Genomic DNA, 20,593 nt, shown 5'->3' with positions numbered 1-20,593 from the left:
AAATGTTTTGCCATTGAAAAAAGAGTTGCACAAATTTGACAAGCACTCTGCAAAACTCTGTCTTTCCATAAACTCAACAAGCTTTTATCGTTTATTTATAAGTACACAGAGAGCATCAATCAGCTATGTCCTCACATAAGTGAGAATACAAATGCTAGTAAGAAACACATACACAAGTGTGAGGTCTCAGACTCTCAGTACTTTGACATGATTTGCCAATATAGTTCCTTTGGAGCTGCAGCAAAAACAATGGAACATAAAAGCTTTCATATTAGTCCAGGTGAGTGGTAAAAGTGAGTCAGAGACATGAGTCACACTTACCAGGCAAACCGGTGAAAATCTCAAACTGCTCGTAGGCCTGCCTCACAAACATCTCTGAGCCTGACACAGTTATTGCTCCGCATTCTTCTGCTTCCCGTAACAGTCGTGTGATTCTTGGTGTATAAACCGCATCAAAGACCAGTGCATAATGCTTCAATGCATGCTGGAGAAACAAAAAAGAAGCTACAAGTTTAAGAACGGCTCCTTAGTTATTGAGAGAAAGCAAAAGGAAAGAGTTGTTACAAGGAGAGCTAATAACCTTGGAGATGGGAGTCTCATCGACATTTGGTTGCATACCCATAGAGGTAGTGTTAGCCAATACCATGCCATCTTCTGGATGAAAATTATCTAAATCCGTGAGAGATAAGGCTTTACCTCCAATTGCTTCTGCAAGTTCTAGTGCTCGCTCTTCAAAAACACAACATGACAGCCAAAAAGAGATGGAGTAATGTCAAGGCCAAGCATGACCATTAATAGAATATATAAAGGGGAAAATAACCAAAGTGGATATGTGTTTTACCGTAAGTTCGATTAGCAATTACAACATTGGCACCCTTCTCTTTTGCACCATAAGCAAGGGCCTTGCCTGCTCCACCAGCACCAATAACCACCACTGTTTTACCAGCTAATGGCGAAGATGAAGAAGAAGGTACACTGCTTGGACCACTTGAGCCTTAACAAAAGAAGAAAGGCTACATGAGTTAAAAACGAAGCAGCAAAAGGATTAAGGCTGTGAAGATAGAACTTACTTCGAAGGCCATCCTCAATAGCAGAAATGGAACCAATACAATCCGTGTTGTAACCCAGCAACTTGCCGTCGCTTTGTCTCCTTAGTATAGTGTTCACAGCTCCTATAGACTGTAAAAAGACAATGCTCAAGAAATAGCTAAGTTGTAACTAGGAGTTTTATTGATTTATTTTTTTGTATACTTTACATTTACATTAGATAATATAGTTTTTTTGGTTTATTTATAAAACTATTTTGATAAGTTATAAAAATTACATATACAAAAAAAAACACTAGACAAATTTGTGGATTTGCACTAACATTATTGCTTAATTTAACAGATTTAAAACCAATTCAGATCGATTTAGACCAATTTTAACCAATTTAAAACAGTTTAATCGGATTTTAAGAAAATTGTTTTAGTTATTTACGGATTTTGAGAACACTGAATAAAGATAATAAATCAAGCACTCAGGGTGAAGCAGGATGGACTAATTACTCTATCAAACAGTCATTGGGGTTATTAGCAAACCAGACCTTAGCCAATGGATCAACCTCATCACAACATTTCAATGCAGCTTCTTTGTGAGGAATTGTACAGCTGCAGGTAAAACAGATTTACATCATACACACAAAACATATTATGTTCATTTATTTTAATCACTGGAGAAAACATTTACCTGAATCCAGCGAAATCAAAGGATGAGTATGTTTTGAGAAAGCTCTCAAGATCATCAACCAAGAGGTGCACATATACTCCATTATAATCAACTGACTTGAAAGCTTGATTGTGAACAATAGGTGATTTGCTGTGGCTGACAGGCTTGCCAATGATTCCATACACCTTAGTGTCAGGACCAATTCTTCTAAAGTTGTAAAGATCCAGCAGATCCTTGATCGTTGGTTGACCAGGTGCTGAGACTTTCCCAGATTCTAAGGTTCCAAAGGTTAAATATCCACCAAACTTTGAACAAAGAATCCGAGACATTAGACCTCTTTCTCCCATAACAAGTCCAATTGTGGGAACCTGAAGTTCAAACAGTTGACAGCAGAGAATCACAATCAGAGATTAGCAAAAACGCTTGATTCTATATAATGAAACTTACTTGAGCATTTGAGGTTATATGGAACATGCGAGAAACATCTGTGATGTCCACAGCAGTGGTAGCGATTTTCACTATGTCGGCTCCAGCTTGTTGTATTCTTAAGGCTAGGTCACTGAGATCTTCAACGGAAGGGGTGTTCTGATAGTTGTGAGATGAAACAATGACTCTGAAATTTTCAGGCTTCTTTCCTTCAATCGATTTGATGAACTCACTTGCAACCTTTTAAACATACAAATAAAAAGTTAGGAAAAGCTATTAGCATTAGAAAAACCTCTTTCTACAGTTTATACGATGATAACCTGAAGCTCAACATCAATGTAATCAGCTCCTAGTTCCATAGCCAAACGGAGCACATCCAGCCTCTCATTTTCATCACCTTCATATTGACCACCTTCCCATTTTGGCCTATAGAACACAGCACCATTTACTCATAGTGCAACACAAGAACTAGCAGACAACTTAAAAGGACAAGAAGGCAAGATCATTCATTGAAAGCTCCTCCACACAATAAAGTTGTTGCTACTTAGCCAGTCTGGGCTTAGGATTAGGCCCATTCAGTTTATATGGTAGTCCATTAACAGACAATCTAGCTACCCTGGTACTAGTCGGAATACATTTCAAACTCGGTTCAGGCAGTATGGTAGCCAGTCAACTCTATATCACTAGATCAACCGGCATATTAAAAAAAAAACTTGACACTGTAGAAAGGTCTCAAGAACACACACGCACATAGACAAACCTGTAGGTGAAGAGAGTGGGGAGAGGAGACTTTTGTATAATAGTTTTCAGATCCTCAAGAGGGTTGAACTCTTTTAGACTATCTAATCTAATTTCCACCAAGTCTGCACCCAATTCCTGAGCTTTGCACGTTTCAATCACCGTCTTGTCTATTGAATCCGCCATCACTGGAGCACAGATCAAGCTCGGATTCTTCGCAGTTTCTTGACTTCCGATCTCCATTCCAGTGGTACTTGAAGCCACCTATAAGTTCCACAATCCATTATTAGCTTTCATCTTTTTCATCTCCAAATTCAAATTCAACTGCCTACTTTAAAGAACTAAACATCAAAGTCATGTCCTAAAACGAAACATCAAACATTTCATTCCAAAAATTTCAGACCAAAGAGGCAAACTTTATCTGAACCTAATCTGCAAAGTCACCATTGTTCTCTAGCAATCTCCGGAACGGAACAGAACCGAAACGGTCCATCTAAGTTCCACAATCATTAGCTCTCATCTTTTTAAGCTCTAATCTCAAATCCAACAACTACTTAGAACTAAACATCGATTAAGGAGAATACTAATGTCCTAAAACGAAACATCAAACACCTTTCATCCAAAAATTTCAGACCAAAGACACAAACTTTGTCTGAACCAATCAATCTGCAAATTTCATCATTGTTCTCTAGCAACTCCAAAACAGAACAGAACCAAAAGAAAGAATCACTAACATAGACATTGATTGGTTCCATGCTTCGACGTCGCAGGGAAGATAATTCGGCGGAGAAGAAATTAGATTTGAAGCGGCGAGAGAAGTCAGCGGCGGGGAGACGGAGGTTAGCGACGGAGGTTGGTGACGGTCGAGGGGTGGAGAGGGCATGAGGAGGAGGGTAGGTGAGACGAGGATTAGTTAAAAAAACAGACATTGAGAGCCGTCGTCGTCAACGGAACCGTGCGGCCTTTTTCACATTTTTTTTTTCTTACAACTTTATACACTAAAAACCGAAGTGGTAGGTGGCTGGGGATTGGTGGTGAGTTGAGACATTAGGCGGAAAACAAAAGGTACTTTTCTGTCTGAATGTTTTGTATTACGGAAGTGGGCTTGAGCTTGGGCTTAGTGAGCCCATGATAAGACTGTTGGGTTCGTTCTACTCTCTTTTTGTCCAACAATTACGTCGACATTTCTAAATTTATATGTAACTAATGGACTGTTTGATAAATAAATAAAAAGGCCGTATTCGTAATTTTCTTGTTTTTACAAACTTTACTGTGACCCCCACATACTAGAAACTTTAACTTCACTCTATCACCACAATAATCATATGTTTACGCCAAATATATATACTGCTTTTGTGTTGGTTCATGAGGTTCCACTAACTATTGTTTTTTTTTACTAACTATTGTTTTCGGTTTTTCTTTTCTATTGGATTAGTAGCTGAAACGAAACAAAATATAGTAGATAAAGTCACTAGGATAACTTTTTTTTTTATTTTTTTGTCACAAAAATAGTCTTCAGTAAAAAAAGTGATTAAAATAAGTTTTATTAAAAAGTAAAGATGTATTTTTACTCTAAGGTTAACAAATCTAGACTTAAAATTTAAAATTAAGGGGTGAAATTCTGGGGATATAATTTCAAATTTAAAAAAATAAAAAAAAATATTAAAAATTTTAAAATAAAAATAGGTTATTTTGATTTTTTTTAAAACTATTTTGTGACAAAAACTTAAAAGAGAATATTTGAGAGAATTGTTCAATATATTATAGGTCGATTTTAATAGGGTTTCAACTTCGATAAATAACAAAATATATTCACTTTAATTTTTAGTTGTGTTTAGTCTTAGGTTAGGTACATATTGTGTTAGCCATTATTCAAGAATCAAAATTAATATTTTAGCTAATTTAAACTTTGTTTGATTTCGTGTTTATGCATTTTCCGATTAGATTAGGTTCAGTTTATCACACATTGAATAACACTGTATAGAAAGTAAACAAAAACCTTAAGCAAAGTAGCAAACTCACATTCAAATACATATATCATCGAAACCAACAACCGAAAAGAAAAACTCTTGCACCACTTAGCTTTTTGCTTGAACGTCCAAAAGGAAAACCTTTTCCACCGAACACATATTCTTTAAACTATTAATAAAGTGAGATATAATTCTTTTTTAATCAAATTCTAATTTCTTACTATTGAAGCTAAAAGTTTCTTTATAGAGGCAGTATCATTACAACATAAATGCACTTTGATCACTGATCAGTAGAGAGAAAGAGAGCACGAACAAAAAAAAAGCTAGCATTGATTTGTTCATCATTACAGTAACAAAAGACATATGGCTTCATCTTTAATCTTAACACTCATCAGTTTCATCTCTCTCTCCTCACTTTCCTCCTCTTTGCCGACGACAAATACAATCCCATCTTCTCCAACAATCTTTCCCTTTGAAGACCAGATCTCGCCGGAGATAGCTCCTCTCCTCCCTTCTCCCGCCGCCACCTCCACTCAAACCGTCCCTTCTACTAATTCAACCCTTCCGGATCCTCAAAACGATGACGTTATGGCCGATCCTGATCCAGCCTTTGCTCCCTCCGCTCCCCCGCCGGCTTCTTCTCTTGCTCTTCCGTCTTCTCAAGCTCCCGGAGTTGTCCTCTCCGTTGTTTTCGCTGCCGTGTCTTGTTTCTCGCTCCGGCTTCTTGCTGTTTCAGCTTTGTAATTCATTTATATACTCACGCACGCACTTGTTTTCATGAGTTTAATTGTCTCGAAATCATTTTATATCTCGAAATAAACATTTTTTTATCCATCTAACTATTTTTGGTAATCAAAATAAATTATCATTATTAAACACACATAAACTGATTATCGTATGTTTTTGTTTAACCATTTCGTATGAATTGAATAGTAAGTTTTATTTAGTAAGGAATTGTTTACGGTTTATCATGTCAAAATAAAATATACAGATAATGAAATAAGTTTGTTATCAATTGAAATAATGATAATTTAAAGAAAAAACTATGATATTTAAAAATATCAGCTACCTTAATTTGATGAATGATTTTTATCCATCTCACTATTTTTTTCACTTTGTATCGTGTGAATCTCTCTTACTAATTTAGGCTCCAGTGCGCAGATAATTTATTAAGTTAGAACCACACAATATATGCATACACATACGATTAAGTATATTACATATTTATATGATCTTTAAAGTTTATAGTAATTCATATGTTTATGAGGACTTCATTTGTTCTTTTCTGCATGTTCCTTTTTCTTGCAAAAGGACCTTTTGAAAAAGTTGAAATCACGTTTCAAATTAAAGTCTCATATGCGTTACAAATTTTTTTTGGGTTAACATAATGCTTTACAGTTTAGTACTTTAGTGTTCTTTTTCGTATAATCAAACTTTACCGTTTGCTGTTTATATGAATGCAATAAAACAATTTTGAGTCATGGACTACTAATTTTGCCATACATGTTTTGGATAAAATAGTAATAATCTAGGTCACAGAAAAGACCAGTTCCTATGTTTAATTTTTAATTTTTGTCTTCATCTTAAGTTAATGTTTATGAATTGAAAGAAAGCAATGTATTTTCTTCTCTTGTCTTACTCTTTACTTTTGTGGATTCTCTTAATGCCATAATTATAATGGATCAGATAGAAGTCTCAAATCTGAATTATTGAATTTATACATAGTTGTAAAGGAATATAAAAGGACATCTCTTTACGTTCACATCATGTGTTTAGAGTTTTATGCGTGACAGTCAGATTGTACATATCTCACTTACAAAGGTTAACTGACACCCACTCACTTTTGTCCTTAGTGAGGAACCGAATAAAATTAACGAGAAGAAAAGAAATAACTTCAAGAGATAAGCTTATCAATAACTATATCAAATGATTTATCCCGTGAGAGAAATTAAAATTTGGGAGCTTGCAAAATCTATCAAAAGCCATGCAAAAACATCTGTTATAAAGAGTATTTTCATAACTTTCATGGTCACCGTTGCAGTAGAATCGAGCCATTAGCTCATAAGGCCTGGTAGCTTGTGCTACTGGTGCAAGAGAGGTAACTTCCCGCATAGAGGTACCACTAAATGTAGCACACTGAATTTTCTTGAATATTACTTTGTAAAAGAGAGATTATTGGTAAGGAGATAGAGAGTATCACTGAGACCAAGACAGGTTAAATGACTTATAAAGACAAACACTACAAAAAAACAGCTTGTTTCTTACAGACGATTTACGTCGGAAATCTGTCGGAATAAGCCATTTCTCGACGAAAAAGACCGTCTGACGAATTTCCGACAAAATTCCGACGGACAAATTTCCTTCGCATTTCCAACGGATAAATTTCCGACAAAATTCTGACGGATAAATTTCTGACAAAATTCTGACGGTAAATTTCTGACGAAATTCCGACGGACAAATTTCCGACAAAATTCCGACAAATGATATCTGTCGGAAATTTTGTAAACTATTTAAAAAAATAAAAAAAATTATTTTAAATATAATATTTTACTGAATTACTTAAAAACAAAATTTAAAAATCATTCATAATAAATATTTTTAATTCTTTATATATAAATACAAAAAAACTTAAAATTAGGAAGACGTTTTTGTAATATAATTATTTTTAAAATCGTTTATAATAAATTTTATTATAATTGTTTTTAAAAATAAAATGTTTTATAAATTGAAAATATTTATAGATAAAGAAAAAACGTTTAAAGAAATTTTTTAAAAAAAATTGTAATAGTTGAACCCATTTCCTAAAAATTGAAAAATATTTTAATTAAATCTAAAAAAAAACACAAAAACCTTTTATAGATTGAAACGTTCTAAAAAAAGTGAAAATTGTTTTGATAAACTTTTGAAACCAGAAAAAGATTTATAAATTGTAAAAAACTTAAAAACTTAAAAACTTTTTATATATATAATTTTCAAGTTTTTATTATTGTTGTTGTTTTAAAACATTTTTTTTATTTTATAAAACTTTTTAAACTTTTTATAAAAACTTAATTTTTTTATAAAAAGTTTAAAAAGTTTTATAAAATAAAAAAAAATGTTTTAAAACAACAACAATAATAAAAACTTGAAAATTATATATACATATATATATATATATATATTTACATAAAATTTTCGAAAATTATAAAAATTCCAAAAAGGTTTTAAAATTTTGAAAAACATTTTATAAAATAATAAAAACATTTTAAATTTCATAAAACAACAAATTAAATAAACAAACCACAAAATCACAATCAAAACCTATCTAAACCACAACCTAGTAACAAAATCTAACATATAATTCATAAAATTCTTCATCCTAACATAAATCCAGCATTTAAAACCTAAAATTCACAATTTCACAATCAAAAAGTAACATAAGTCAAATGAGAAAAGGAAAGAGATGACTTACATAATTTGTGAGGTAGATTTTAGGAGTTTAAGACTTAGAATCGCCGGATTAGAGAGAGAAAATCTGAGAGAATTTGTGTGTGTTTAGAGTGAGAAGAGAAATGGGGAAGAAGAAGGGGTTTACGCTTTTATATTAAAAACTTCTGATGGAAAGTGTTCGTCGGAAATCCGTTGGAATTTTTTATTTTGGTTCTTCGCAAAAAAATAGGCGGGCTTTTTCCCGGGCAAATTTTATTTTCCGACGAATATACCATGTTCGTCGGAAAATCATCGGAATATATCTTTTTCGTCAGCAATTCATCAGAAACACATTCGTCGGAAATTTGTCATAAATTCGTCAGAAAGTTCCTACGAATTTCCGATGAATTACGTATTGGGGGTTCGAAACATATAAAAAATAGAACGATAATAGCCATTGATAATAAATTGATGACCTTTAGGGGTTTAAAATCTTCATAATGTTTAAAAACACTTGAAAAAACACAAATTAAATATTATAAGATGGATCACTGGAAAGTATGTGCTTAAGTGTATAAGTGTTAACGAGAAATATTATGTATATGTCGATGCATCATTCGCAAGAGTATATATATATATATATATATATAGCTTAAATAATTGAAGTATTATTAACCCACATCATATTTATCACTTAATATATCCGGCTTAACATTTATTTTGAATATTTCATATCTAAAACTCAAGTTCGTCGGAAAGTCGTCGGAAATTTGTGACGAATATCCTACGAATGTTGTGCAATCCGTCGAAAATTCGTCGGAAAGCTATGATGAATATCCTACGAATGTTATGCAATCCGTTGGAAGTTCGTTGGGAATTTCCTAGGAATAGTTTCGTCAAAAATTTGTCGGAACATTTTGACGAATTTCCTACGGAATTTTTTCATTTCGTCGGAATTTCGTCAGAAATTTCTGATGAATTTCCGATGAAAGCATAAACCCCAAATCTATACCCTAAATAGTTTAATCTTCCTTGGGGCTCGTCGGTATTTTATCGATTATTTATGACGAATGATATTTCATCGGAAATTCCTAGGATATTTCCGACGAAATACCGACGAATGGTAAATTTTCATATTTCTCGTAAATCCGTCAGAATTTTGTCAGAAATGTCCGACGAATATTTATTCCATCAGAAATTCCGTCAGAAATGACTATGTTTTCTTGTAGTGAAATGACTTATAAAATTAAACAAAACAGCATCATCGACAAAGGGTAGTTAACCTTAAACACCCAAACATAATATCCAACAATCACAGACAACTCTTTTAGTTTCATTTACCAAAGGAAGGAGATGTTAGTATTAACTAATTACCATGAAGCGGATACAACTTTTTGAAACTCAAGCGCCACATTTTCAATTTCTCGACCAATCTTTTTCGTATGTGACTTCATAGCTGCTATATTTTCCTCAGCGGCTTCCATCTTCACTTTCGCAACTTCAGATTGTGTCTGCAGCTCACATATCTTGCGCTTCAGCCCAGCCCTCTTATATTGTAACTTGCGACTTTCTATTTCTTCTTTTTCAATGTTGTTCTCAAAACGTTGTTGTTTCTCAACTTTCTTAGCTCGCACATCTTTAAGAGACAACAATTTGTTTATTATACCTTGAGGAGATTTAATGTTGAAACCATGCTTTTCTAGTGTGGCAAATTTCACACTGAGATCCTTGAGCTTGCTCATGGGATCATCCAGCTTCAGAGCTTTTACTTCGTCTAGTAACCCGTAAAAGGTGACTATCATACCAACCGCCGACAACTCACGGAGATTCTCTTTATCTTTACGCAATGGGATGAAGTGAGGTCGTTGTGGAAAACATTCGAAACCGGCTGATTCATACGTCTTCCAAAATGGTAACGTCTTTGCAAAAGGCAAACCCATTATCCAAGCAGAGAGAGGCTGTACAACATTTGAACCATTGCTAGTCCCAGCTACAAATTATAATCAATGATATTACTAAGATTTGGCACGACACAAAGATAACTAATATGGCTAATGCCGATTTAGACATACAAGTTCCTTTATTCAGGTTCAAGATTTACCTATTGATGTTATGACCCGAGGAGCTTTATCATTCACCATAGAATTAGCCCTCTTATTTTTCAATCCTCCGTTGGCCTAATCAGATAACATGGTTTGTAAAAAAACATGGAAAAGAAGCGAAAACACGCAGAAAGAGGGAAAGAGAGACTATAACTCACAGCTCGAGTGAGTATTTGGCCATTGTCATGTGGATTCATAGGCTTATCACCAAAAGAAGAGCGCCTTATTGGTTTCTTTGGAGTTTCCTTTACAAGTTTTCCCTACAAATGGAAAGAACATATATACATTCATACCAATAAACAAAAAAAAAAGTCACAGAAATTAGTGAAACAAATACCTTTTGTAGGCTTTGCCTAATCCTATCTTCCAAAGTAGCACATACATTTCCTATCCAAGTAAAGAAAGGCTGAGCATCAACATCACCATCTTTGGAGACAAAAGATTTTAGCAAGAGAAAAAGATACCAAAACATACCAGTTTTATTCAGGTGCGAGTGTTGTACTACTTGTTCTCTTTGCCTTTTGCTACTAGTAGCTTCGATATTCTTCTCCTTAGGCATCTGCATGTAAATTTTAAAAACAATCATATCAAAGATAAATAATTAAGCATGTCTAAGATAATAAGCGCCAATCTAGTAAAGGCTAGAATGCTTATTATTATTTTTTTGGTAAAAAGAATGATTATTTTCTAACAAAAGAAAACACAACTGTACCTTCCTTCGAGTGGGATCATTTGTCAAGCCAATCTGAATCCTAGTTTTATTAAGAGGATTTTCAGAGGATTTTTTTCCTCCAGTTCTAGTTTGTATCAGTGATGTTATAGTTATGATTGGGGATGGGGTTACAAGTGAAACAGACTCTCCTGCTGGAAAACATTGACAATATAGATCAAAATTCATGATGCAGAAGCTAAACTGAATGGGCTAATTAAGAAGATCATACTTACCAGTTGATGTTACTGGTGGGGTTGTGCCCTGAGGAGTTTTATCATTCATAACAGCATGAGCCTTCTTCTTACTCGATTCTCCAGTGGCCTATTTTTCAGGTAACGAGGTTAGTGAACCAAACATTAAAGACATCAATGTAAACAAACGAGTGTGTCGGAAACTCACAGCCACATTATTAGCTTTAGTGAGTGGCTTAGCACCAGAACAAGTGCCAATTGTATTCTCCTTTACGGCCATTTGCTGCATATGGAAAGAACATAGAAAGCTTCAAATTCAGACAAACAAACCAAAGTTGAATTTTAAATTAGTGAAGTCCTATACCTTTGGTCCTTTACGCCAAACCCCATGTTCCCACACCATCAAGGGTCGAAGTTCCGAGTGCTTAAACTCACGTTCCTCTTTTGTAAACTCTATACTAACAAAGTAAATATTCTCAAAGCGAATCCCCATCACTGACCCTCGATGCCATGCAAGACGATGCCACACCTCTACCGTTTCCGATAACGTATATTCTTCGGTTGAAGAAGCAGGCGGTGGTGCGGGTCTAACACGGTGTGCATCAACAACCGGTATTTGTATTGGCTCATCACTGGTGCTGAACTTCTGACTCAAGTACTTGACAAGGAATTTGTTCTTATCGTCGTCTTTAACCACTGAAACCGTCAACGCTGGGAGCCATGCAAATTCCATTTTATCACTGACGACATAACTGACTTCCACCATTGCTCCGGGGTGAAACATGGACTTATTCGGTTCCTTCAAGGCCAATAAAATGAGATGTTAGAATGTACCTTTCACCATTTTAAACGTTCGATGCAACAAAAACAAAGAAAGCAGAAGGCACGTAGCATGCAACAAAAAAGAGACCACAAAGCTTCGAAGTTTTTTTCTTCTTGCAATAAGGCATCATAACCAGGGCCTCAGGACGATAGGAAATTCTGGAGAGCTTAAATCATTTATTAAGAATTTCAATTAAAAAAATCTAACAATTCAGGAGTCTATATATATTAATAAATTGTTGACAAAAACTATATTTACTAATAAATTAATTCGAAAAAGTTTGAGATCAGTCCAAGGCCATAGTTTCATTTGAAGCATAATTTAAACAAAAGAAAAATGCAGGTGTATCTAAACTAATCATTCACATGTATCTAAACTGCAATGCTCACAGGAGATAACAGAGATGTAAAAAAACAAAGAATAATTTCATTCGTCTTTGTTATTTCTTATAATCTTTAGTAACTTAATTAATTAAGCAATGTTAAGAAAAAGACAAAATAACATGTATATGTATGTACCTTGGTTTCTGGTACGATCCATTTCGAACCGGTCCAGTCAAGATGAGCACGCAACTGGTTTCTTTTAAACTCGAATATGTCCGGTGGTGAATCCAAGTAAATCAAAAACTTGTCACCCTCTGATTTTTCCTTTACGATAAAACCAACCAACCACCCATGTTTATAATTCACGTCGACCACCGAACCTTCCTCCAAAACGACGCTGTTTTGAAGATCCTTTGGTGGTATCGAACGGATGGATCTCTGCTCGACAGTTTCTGTGAGGGGAGAGGAACCGTCGTTGTTTAGACGAGTCGTGTAGCGGACACGGAGTTTGTTCTGTTGATTTTTTGTAGGGTTCTCCTCTAAGACAGCTCGGAACCAAGCGACTTCAAGCCCTTCCTTTTTAGAACACACTTCAACCTCACAACCCTTTAACATCGTTCCGCTGGTGCACATTACTTACACTACTCAGGCAGAGCCGTGCGAAGAATTTTTGATGCCCTAAACAGAATAAAAATAATATGTTAAGTCAAATTGTTTTATGATGAACTTATATAAAAATTAATTAAAATTGAAATAAAATTTGGGTAGAATGATTTTTCATTGTCATGTTTAACTGATAAATATAAAACTTAGTCTTATATACAGAACTTTTATTTCAAAATTGTAAAATATATTAATAAACAAATAAGATAAAAAAAATATTAGATAAAAATTTAAAATATGAAGAAAAACAAAGTTTTATGATAGAAGAAAAGAAGATGAAAAAAAAAGATGAACATATTAGGATATAACTGTAAAATAATAGGATATAATTAACTTGTCCTATTAACATCTAAGTTATAATAGTAAAGAATTAATATGAATCAATCAATAACGTTTTGTTTACGGACAAACTATATAATATTTCCTATAAAATTTTAACAGAAGGGAATGTTTCAAATTTCCTAGTGTAGGCGGCTCTGTACTCAGGTGACAAAGTTTCCTCTTATGCAAAGAAATGACCTTAGACTCAAGAAACCTGACGTCTCTGGCTAAATATGAAAACATATCATAACATCGTTTACTGTGTTGCCTAAACAAAAGAGGAACAATAAATGTCTGAGTAATGTTATTGCCATTCTTAGGAATAAGGACTCGCAAAACATATTTAATTTACTTATCATTTAGTTTCTTTTTTTTGTTGGTCAAACAGTTTCTTTACTTCTTTTACGTAGTTTGTGGAGTAGTATACTCAGCCACATCATCGTCTTTGACTAGACCAGACATTTGACTCGAGTCTTCGATTATCACCCTTTTTGCTATTTTACCATAAAATTCACATTAGGAAAATCAAGTTAATATTCAAGATAACCCATGTAAAGTTCTTAAAAATTCAAAAGTTAATAATTTTATTTATTTAAAATAACTGTCCAATGAAAGAAGGCCACGTGGCTGAAAAGTTCTAAAGTGTTACAGAAAGTTTCTTTTACAAGCACCATATCTTGTTCTCTCCTTTGTTTTTATTACTTTTCAGTTTTATGTTCTTAAAATACTTTTCAGATTTTTCATGAGATACGTACGGTGGATGGAGCTGCTAAATATATTCTCTGGATTTTCTGTGATTTAATAAATACTAATTTTTAGGTCACAGAAAAGTCTAACTAAACGACCAGTTTTTATGGACTCCAACTTCTCTCTTGTGTGATTCAAGAGGATGCAACACTATCAACTCTCATCAGAGACAACCATTTGGATTCTTTCTCATGCTCGCTCTGACAAACACTTGCATCTTCAAGCGTACTTAACTACAATCCAGTTGTCAACAGTTTGATGATTATTATGAATGGGAACTAGATGGAAAGACTTATGCAAAGTAGTCAACGGGACATTATGCTATTTTAACTGGACAAGGAGTTGTGGTATTGGTACCTTGGGAAAGTATTGTCTGGATCACACGAGGGGTCCCAAAGGGTCGCCTCCATCGTAACACTTTCCGCTATGTAGATGTAATCTTGAGATTCCTGGACAGGCATCTAAAGGACCACATCCTCAGCTTTAGGGACAAGAATCCTGCTCTCTCTTCCAGAAGTGGCTTGCATGAGCTTTTTGTCAACTCTCTGTCTCCATCCTTCACCGGCAGAGTTCTACGACCAAACTCTTCGGTTACGCCCAATGTTCAAGAAATCACTAGGTGGTAATTAGACGCTTTATAAAAAACTGGCAATTAGATATATAATTCAGTTTCGGCATTATCGAATTATTAATTTATTTTATATTTTTTATACATTCATATAAGATATATTAATTTTGAATTTAATTATAAAATTATTATGATGAATTATAAAACTTAAATATACGAAACAAAATAAATTAGATATTTTGTGAATTTGTACTAACATTATTGATTAATATTAACAGATTTAGACTATTTAGATCGATTTAAACTGATTTTAACCAATTTAAAATAATTTAAACCGATTTGAATCAAATAAATCGGATTTTAAGACGGATATGAACGAGTTTAAGCCTAGACGGGCATCTATACCGATTTATAGAACCTTGGTTACCCTACTTGCCCCATTTTCAACTATTGGCTCCTCTTCTAGGCTTCATTCCTCCATCTTGAGGTTCTTGTAGGGCTCTGTTATGATCTTTGATTTAGGCTAAATGTACTTGGCTTGGATGTGCCCTAAAACACCAAAGCCTATGGACTTGTATTTTTCCTTGAGTGATTTAACTTAATGTACAAAAAGAAGGGCATAATTTGATCCTATGATAACTTTTTCTCCTGCATTCATATATGAAAGCTAAGTTAAAAAAAAAACAGTTTTTATGATTATTTTTATTTGTTTTAATTTTAAGATATGTTTATGAATTGAAAGAAAGCAATTTTTTGTATATTTTGTGAATTATAGTCTTAAATTAAATACATAGCATAACTCGTAAGGTTAGAGGCGCATGCGAGTTGCTGCCTCACGGTCACGGAAAAAAAGCAAAGGTGCCTTCTTCTCTTGTTTCACGCTTTACTTTTTGGATTCTCTTAATGCCATACAAATAAGGATCAGAGTAGGAATCTCAAATCTGAATTATTAAATTTATACATAGTTTGTAAAGGAATATAACATATCTCTTTATGTTCTAATCATGTGTTTAGGGTTTTATGCGTGACACATTGTACATATCTCACTACAAAGGTTGATTACACCCACTCACTTTGTCCTTAGTGAAAACAAAATAAAATTAGTGAGAAGAAAATAAATAACTTCAAAAGACTAGCTTATCAGTAACAGATCAGATGATTTATCCAGTGAGAGAATTTAAATTTGGGAACTTGCAAAATATATCAAAAGCCATCCAAAAACAACGGTAAGGAGTATTTATATGGTGCAAGAGAGGTAACTTCCCGCATAGAGGAGGTACCACGAAATGTACCACACTGAATTTTCTTGAATATTACATCGTAACAAAGATTCTTGGTAAGGAGTTTGAGAATATAACTGAGACCAAGACATGTTAAAGCTGAAATGGTCACTGAGAGCAAGACCAGAGACTTATAAAGTTAAATAAATCTGCATCATCGACACTGCTACGGTATCATGAATATCTACATGGGTAGTTAACCTTAAACACACGAACATAATATCCAACAATTACAGACAACTCTTAGTTTCATTTACCAAAGCATAGAGCCGATACAACTTTTTGAAACTCAACCTCCATTTCTTCAATTTCTTGACCAATCTTTTCTGCATGTGACTTCATATCTGCTATCTTTTCCTCAGCGGCTTCCATCCTCACTTTCGCAACTTTATCTTGTGTCTGCAGCTCACAGATCTTGCGTTTCATCCCAGCCCTCTTAGATTGTAACTTGCGACTTTCACTTTCTTCCTTTTCCATGCAGTCCTCAAAACGTTGCTGTTTCTCGGCTTTCTTAGCTCGCACCTCTTTAAGAAACAACAATTTGTTGATTCGACCTTGAGGAGATTTAATGTTAAAACCATGATTTTTTAGTTTGGCAAATTTCACCATGAGATCATTGAGCTTGCTCATAGGATCATCGAGCTTCAGACCTTTTACTTCATCTAGTAACCCATAAAAGGTGACTATCATACCAACCGCCAACAATTCACGGAGATCCTCTTTATCTTTAAGCAGTGGGCTGAAGTGAGGTCGTTGCGGAAAATATTCGAAACCGGATGATTCATACGTCTTCCAAAATGGTAACGTCTTTGAAAAAGGTAAACCCATTATCCAAGCAGAGAGAGGCTGTACAACAACTTCAGCATTGTTGCAAATACTTTTACTTGCACCATTGATCATAGCATTTGAACCATTGCTAGTCCCAGCTACAAATTATAATAAATGATGTTACTAAGATTTGGCAAGACACAAAGATACCAAAACTATAATGCTGATTAAGACATACCACTTGAGGGTTGTTGACTTTTCCTTTTTCTACTCCTAGCTTCGCTGTTCTCTTCATTAGGCACCTACATAAAGAGTGTCAAATCATCATTTTAAAGATAAAATAACATGGGCATGAAAGCTAATATAACAAGCATGATCTAACAAACAACAAAGAAAGTGAGGCTGATTATCTTTTAAAAAATGAACTAACTTACCTTATGTGGAGTTGAGTCCTTTCCAAAACCATTCAGATTCATCTTTGGGTCCGGTGTCTTCCTTGGGGTTATTTTTCCTACAGTTGTGGCGTCTGCACGTTTCAGTGGTGTTGCACTTATGACCGGAGACTGGGTTGCAGATCTTTTTGCTACAAGACATTGACAATATAGGTCAATGTTTATGATGAAGGAACTAAACACAAGGAGTTAGAGAATTTCAGACTTACCTATTGATGTTACTGGCCAGGTTATGATGACCCGAGGATCCCTCCTCTTCATTTTCAATACTCCGTAGCCCTAATCAGGTAACAGAGTTTGTAAAACAACATGGCAGACATGAAAGTAAGCGCAAACACGCAGCAAGAGAGAGACTAACTCACAGCTTCAGTGAGTGTCTTGCGAATGTCATGTGGATTCATGAATGTTTCCATCTGCTGTGTGGCCTTTCCAGGAGCCATTGTCTTATTAGCACCAAAATGGTTTACAATTTTTTCCTAAAGGTGGAAAGAACATAACTACTTCAGCTCATACCAATAAAAAAAAACTTAAAGACATTAGTGAAATATATACCTTTGGTCCGCTTTGCCTAACTCTACCTTCCAAAGTAGCAGATACATTTCCTATCCCAAGTAAAGAAAGGCTGATCATCAACATCACCATCGTTTCAGACAGCAGATTTAGCAAGAGAAAAAGATACCAAAACATACCAGTTTCATTCAGGCCTGAGGGTTGTTCTTGTTCTCTTTGACTTCTGCTCCTAGTAGGCATCTACATGAAGAGTTTAAAAACCATCATATCAAAGATAGATAAACATATTAACGAGGCTAAGATAATAAGGACCAAATCTAGTGAAATCAAGAATGATTATTTTCTAGCAAAAGAAAACAAAACTTTACCTTCTGTTGAGTGGAATCATTTGTCAAGCCAATCAGAAGCCTAGTTTTATTAACAGTCTTTTCAGAGGATTTTTCTCCTTCAGTTCTAGTTTGTATAGTTATGATTGGGGATGGGGTTGCAAGTGAAACAGATTCTTCTGCTGGAAAACATTGACAATATATATAACATTTCATGATGCATAAACTAAAGTAAGGAAGCTAAAGAAGACCACAATTACCAATTGGTGTCACTGGTGGGGTCGTGCCCTGAGGATTTTTATCATTCGTAATAGCATGAGCCATCGATTCTCCAGTGGCCTATTTTCAGGTAACAAAGTTAGTAAACCAACATCAAAGACATAAATGAAAACACACGAGATTGTTTTAACTCACAGCCACAATATTAGCTTTAGCGAGTGGCCTAGCACCAGAACAAGTCAATATCTTTGGTCTCTCACGCCAATCCCCATGTTCCCACACCATCAAGGGTCGAAGTTCCGAGTGCTTAAATTCACGGTCCTCCTTTGTAATGTCCATACGAACCAAGTAACGGTTCTCAGAGAGAGCTCCCTTCACCAACCCTGGGTACCATCCATGACCACATAACGCCTCTACTCGTTCATTTAACTGATATTCTTCATCAACCGAAGAAGTAGGCGGTGCGGGTCTAACGCAGTGTGCATTAATAATCGGTGGTGGTGTTCTCTCATCACCATTGATGAGGCTTAACTTCTGACTCAAGTCCTTGACAAGGAATTTATTCTCAATGTCATCTTTAACCTTTGTAACCATCAACGCTGGGAACCACCCAGTTTTCACGTAGGCACCGGTGACTTCCACCATTGCTCCGGGGAAAGACATGGACTTCTTCAGTTCCTGCATGGCCAACAAGAGATGTTAAAAAGGCTTATTTCTTAAAATTCACAACCGATGCTAATACTTTTAACCATTTTAAACTATAGATGCAACAAAAACAAATAAAGCAAAAGGCACGTAGCTTGCAACACAACTTTTAAGAAATTTCAAACAAAACAACATGCATCCGGATGAAATATTCACATTGACCCCTAAATTTTAAAGAACAATTATACATAGGTATATCAGTTTTTTTCCTAAATTAAGATTAAAAAAAAAATTATGGTCTCACAAATCTGAGATATAGCCTTGAAAATATATAGGGGGAAGGCAAGTAGTATGCTATGGGTGTCTATATGCACCCATTAATTTTTCATTTTTTGATTATTTTTAAGGTAAAATGAGAAGAAATAATCAAAAAGATGGAAATTCATTATTATTGCACCCAGTGAAATCTAAATCTAGATTTACCCCTGATTTCTTTATTTATTATATATGTACCTCGGTTTTTGGTACAGCCCATTTCCAGTTCATATAGTCAAGATGAGCACGCAACTGGTTTCTTTCGAACTCGTATAGGTCCGGAGGTGAATTGAAGTAAACCAAAAACTTCTCACCCTCTGATATCTTCTTTACAATAAAACCTTTCCACCACCCATTTTTGTATTTCGCATCGACCACCGTTCCTTCCTTCAAAACAACGCTGTTTTGGAGATCCTCAGGCGGTATCGACCGGATGAGTCTCTGCTCGACGCTATTGGTTAAGGGAGAGGATTCATCGTTGGTTATAAAATCCGTGTGGCGGACACGGAGCTTGGTCCGTCCACTCTTGGTAGGGTTCTCCTCTAAGACCGCTCGGAACCAAACGCCTTTGAACCCTTCCTCTTCAGAACACACTTCAACCTCACAACCCTTTGACATCGTTACAGTGCTGCTCATTGCTCACACTACTCAGGTGATAAGTTTCTTCTTCCGCAAAGGAAATGACCCTAGACTCAGGAAACTAAATATGAAACCAGATCATTTACGTCATTTACTGTGATGCATATATAAATTATAGAATCCCGCATCGGCTTCTTTCGTCATTTACTGTGATGCATATATAAATTATAGAGTTCCGCATCGGCTTCTTTGACTAGTACATACATTCTATTCTAGTCTTCTACCCTTTTGTTTTTTTACCATAAAATTCACATAAAGACAAACAAGTTGAATAATAATTAAGATACAGATTGGCTAAGAAAAATATTCTTCGGATTTGCTGTGTTTTAATAAAATGCAAATTTTTAAAAAGCTTGGATACCTTTGAAGTACATTTCTATGATTAAAAACTAAAGTATATTTTTTTACTGTTGTTAAATAGTATTTTGGATTTTACTTTTCTATGTATGGATTATGATTTTTAGGTTAAATAAGGTTTAAATACCTATTTATTTTTGATGACAAAGATTTTTGATTAATTTATATATTTATTTTTTAAAGGTCGTTAAAAATTATCTTGGACTCAATATTTAGTTTAAATATAGGTGTTATAACTTTTAAGGGTCAAAACATTATAAATATCCTTTTGTTTTAAGTAAAAACAATTTTCCAATTGTTGAGATTTGTAAAGTCCTTATAAAAGCGGTAACATAGTAATGTTCAATAATCTTCAAAAATTGGTAACAGTTTCGGCTTTTTAA

General features: G+C 34.6%; 4 protein-coding genes across 4 annotated transcripts; 1 reads left to right on the top strand and 3 right to left on the bottom strand.

Moving 5' to 3' along the window:
• Positions 1–34: 34 nt before the first annotated feature.
• Positions 35–3,912, bottom strand: LOC103849983 (bifunctional 3-dehydroquinate dehydratase/shikimate dehydrogenase, chloroplastic). The gene is made up of 11 exons (XM_009126677.3): positions 3,606–3,912; positions 2,894–3,135; positions 2,454–2,559; positions 2,155–2,373; positions 1,729–2,075; positions 1,586–1,649; positions 1,071–1,179; positions 842–994; positions 581–729; positions 322–484; positions 35–235 (listed from the first exon to the last, which is right to left on the bottom strand). The coding sequence occupies exons 1-11, from the start codon at positions 3,798–3,800 to the stop codon at positions 195–197; spliced, it is 1,788 nt and encodes a 595-aa protein (XP_009124925.1). The 5' UTR covers positions 3,801–3,912; the 3' UTR covers positions 35–194.
• Positions 3,913–4,153: 241 nt separating this feature from the next.
• On the top strand, positions 4,154–5,680 carry LOC103849982 (classical arabinogalactan protein 27). The gene has a single exon (XM_009126676.3). It carries the CDS (start codon positions 5,205–5,207, stop codon positions 5,583–5,585), a length of 381 nt encoding a protein of 126 aa, XP_009124924.2. The 5' UTR covers positions 4,154–5,204; the 3' UTR covers positions 5,586–5,680.
• Positions 5,681–7,926: 2,246 nt separating this feature from the next.
• Positions 7,927–16,230, bottom strand: LOC103849980 (DUF724 domain-containing protein 6). Its single transcript, XM_033276600.1, has 9 exons — positions 12,596–16,230; positions 11,616–12,053; positions 11,463–11,537; positions 11,297–11,384; positions 11,064–11,212; positions 10,689–10,943; positions 10,510–10,611; positions 10,351–10,426; positions 7,927–10,239 (listed from the first exon to the last, which is right to left on the bottom strand). Exons 1-9 carry the CDS (start codon positions 13,031–13,033, stop codon positions 9,620–9,622), a joined length of 2,241 nt encoding a protein of 746 aa, XP_033132491.1. The 5' UTR covers positions 13,034–16,230; the 3' UTR covers positions 7,927–9,619.
• On the bottom strand, positions 16,229–19,832 carry LOC103850015 (DUF724 domain-containing protein 3). The gene is made up of 11 exons (XM_033276594.1): positions 19,413–19,832; positions 18,450–18,932; positions 18,296–18,374; positions 18,078–18,217; positions 17,889–17,949; positions 17,752–17,801; positions 17,562–17,675; positions 17,409–17,478; positions 17,182–17,330; positions 16,986–17,049; positions 16,229–16,905 (listed from the first exon to the last, which is right to left on the bottom strand). Exons 1-11 carry the CDS (start codon positions 19,830–19,832, stop codon positions 16,229–16,231), a joined length of 2,307 nt encoding a protein of 768 aa, XP_033132485.1.
• Between the last annotated feature and the right edge of the window lie 761 nt (positions 19,833–20,593).

Source organism: Brassica rapa, chromosome A01 (genome assembly GCF_000309985.2).
Source record: "Brassica rapa cultivar Chiifu-401-42 chromosome A01, CAAS_Brap_v3.01, whole genome shotgun sequence".
Lineage (NCBI taxonomy): Eukaryota > Viridiplantae > Streptophyta > Magnoliopsida > Brassicales > Brassicaceae > Brassica > Brassica rapa.
Note: the sequence above shows the minus strand (reverse complement) of the source record. Positions and strands in the feature narration are given on the sequence as shown.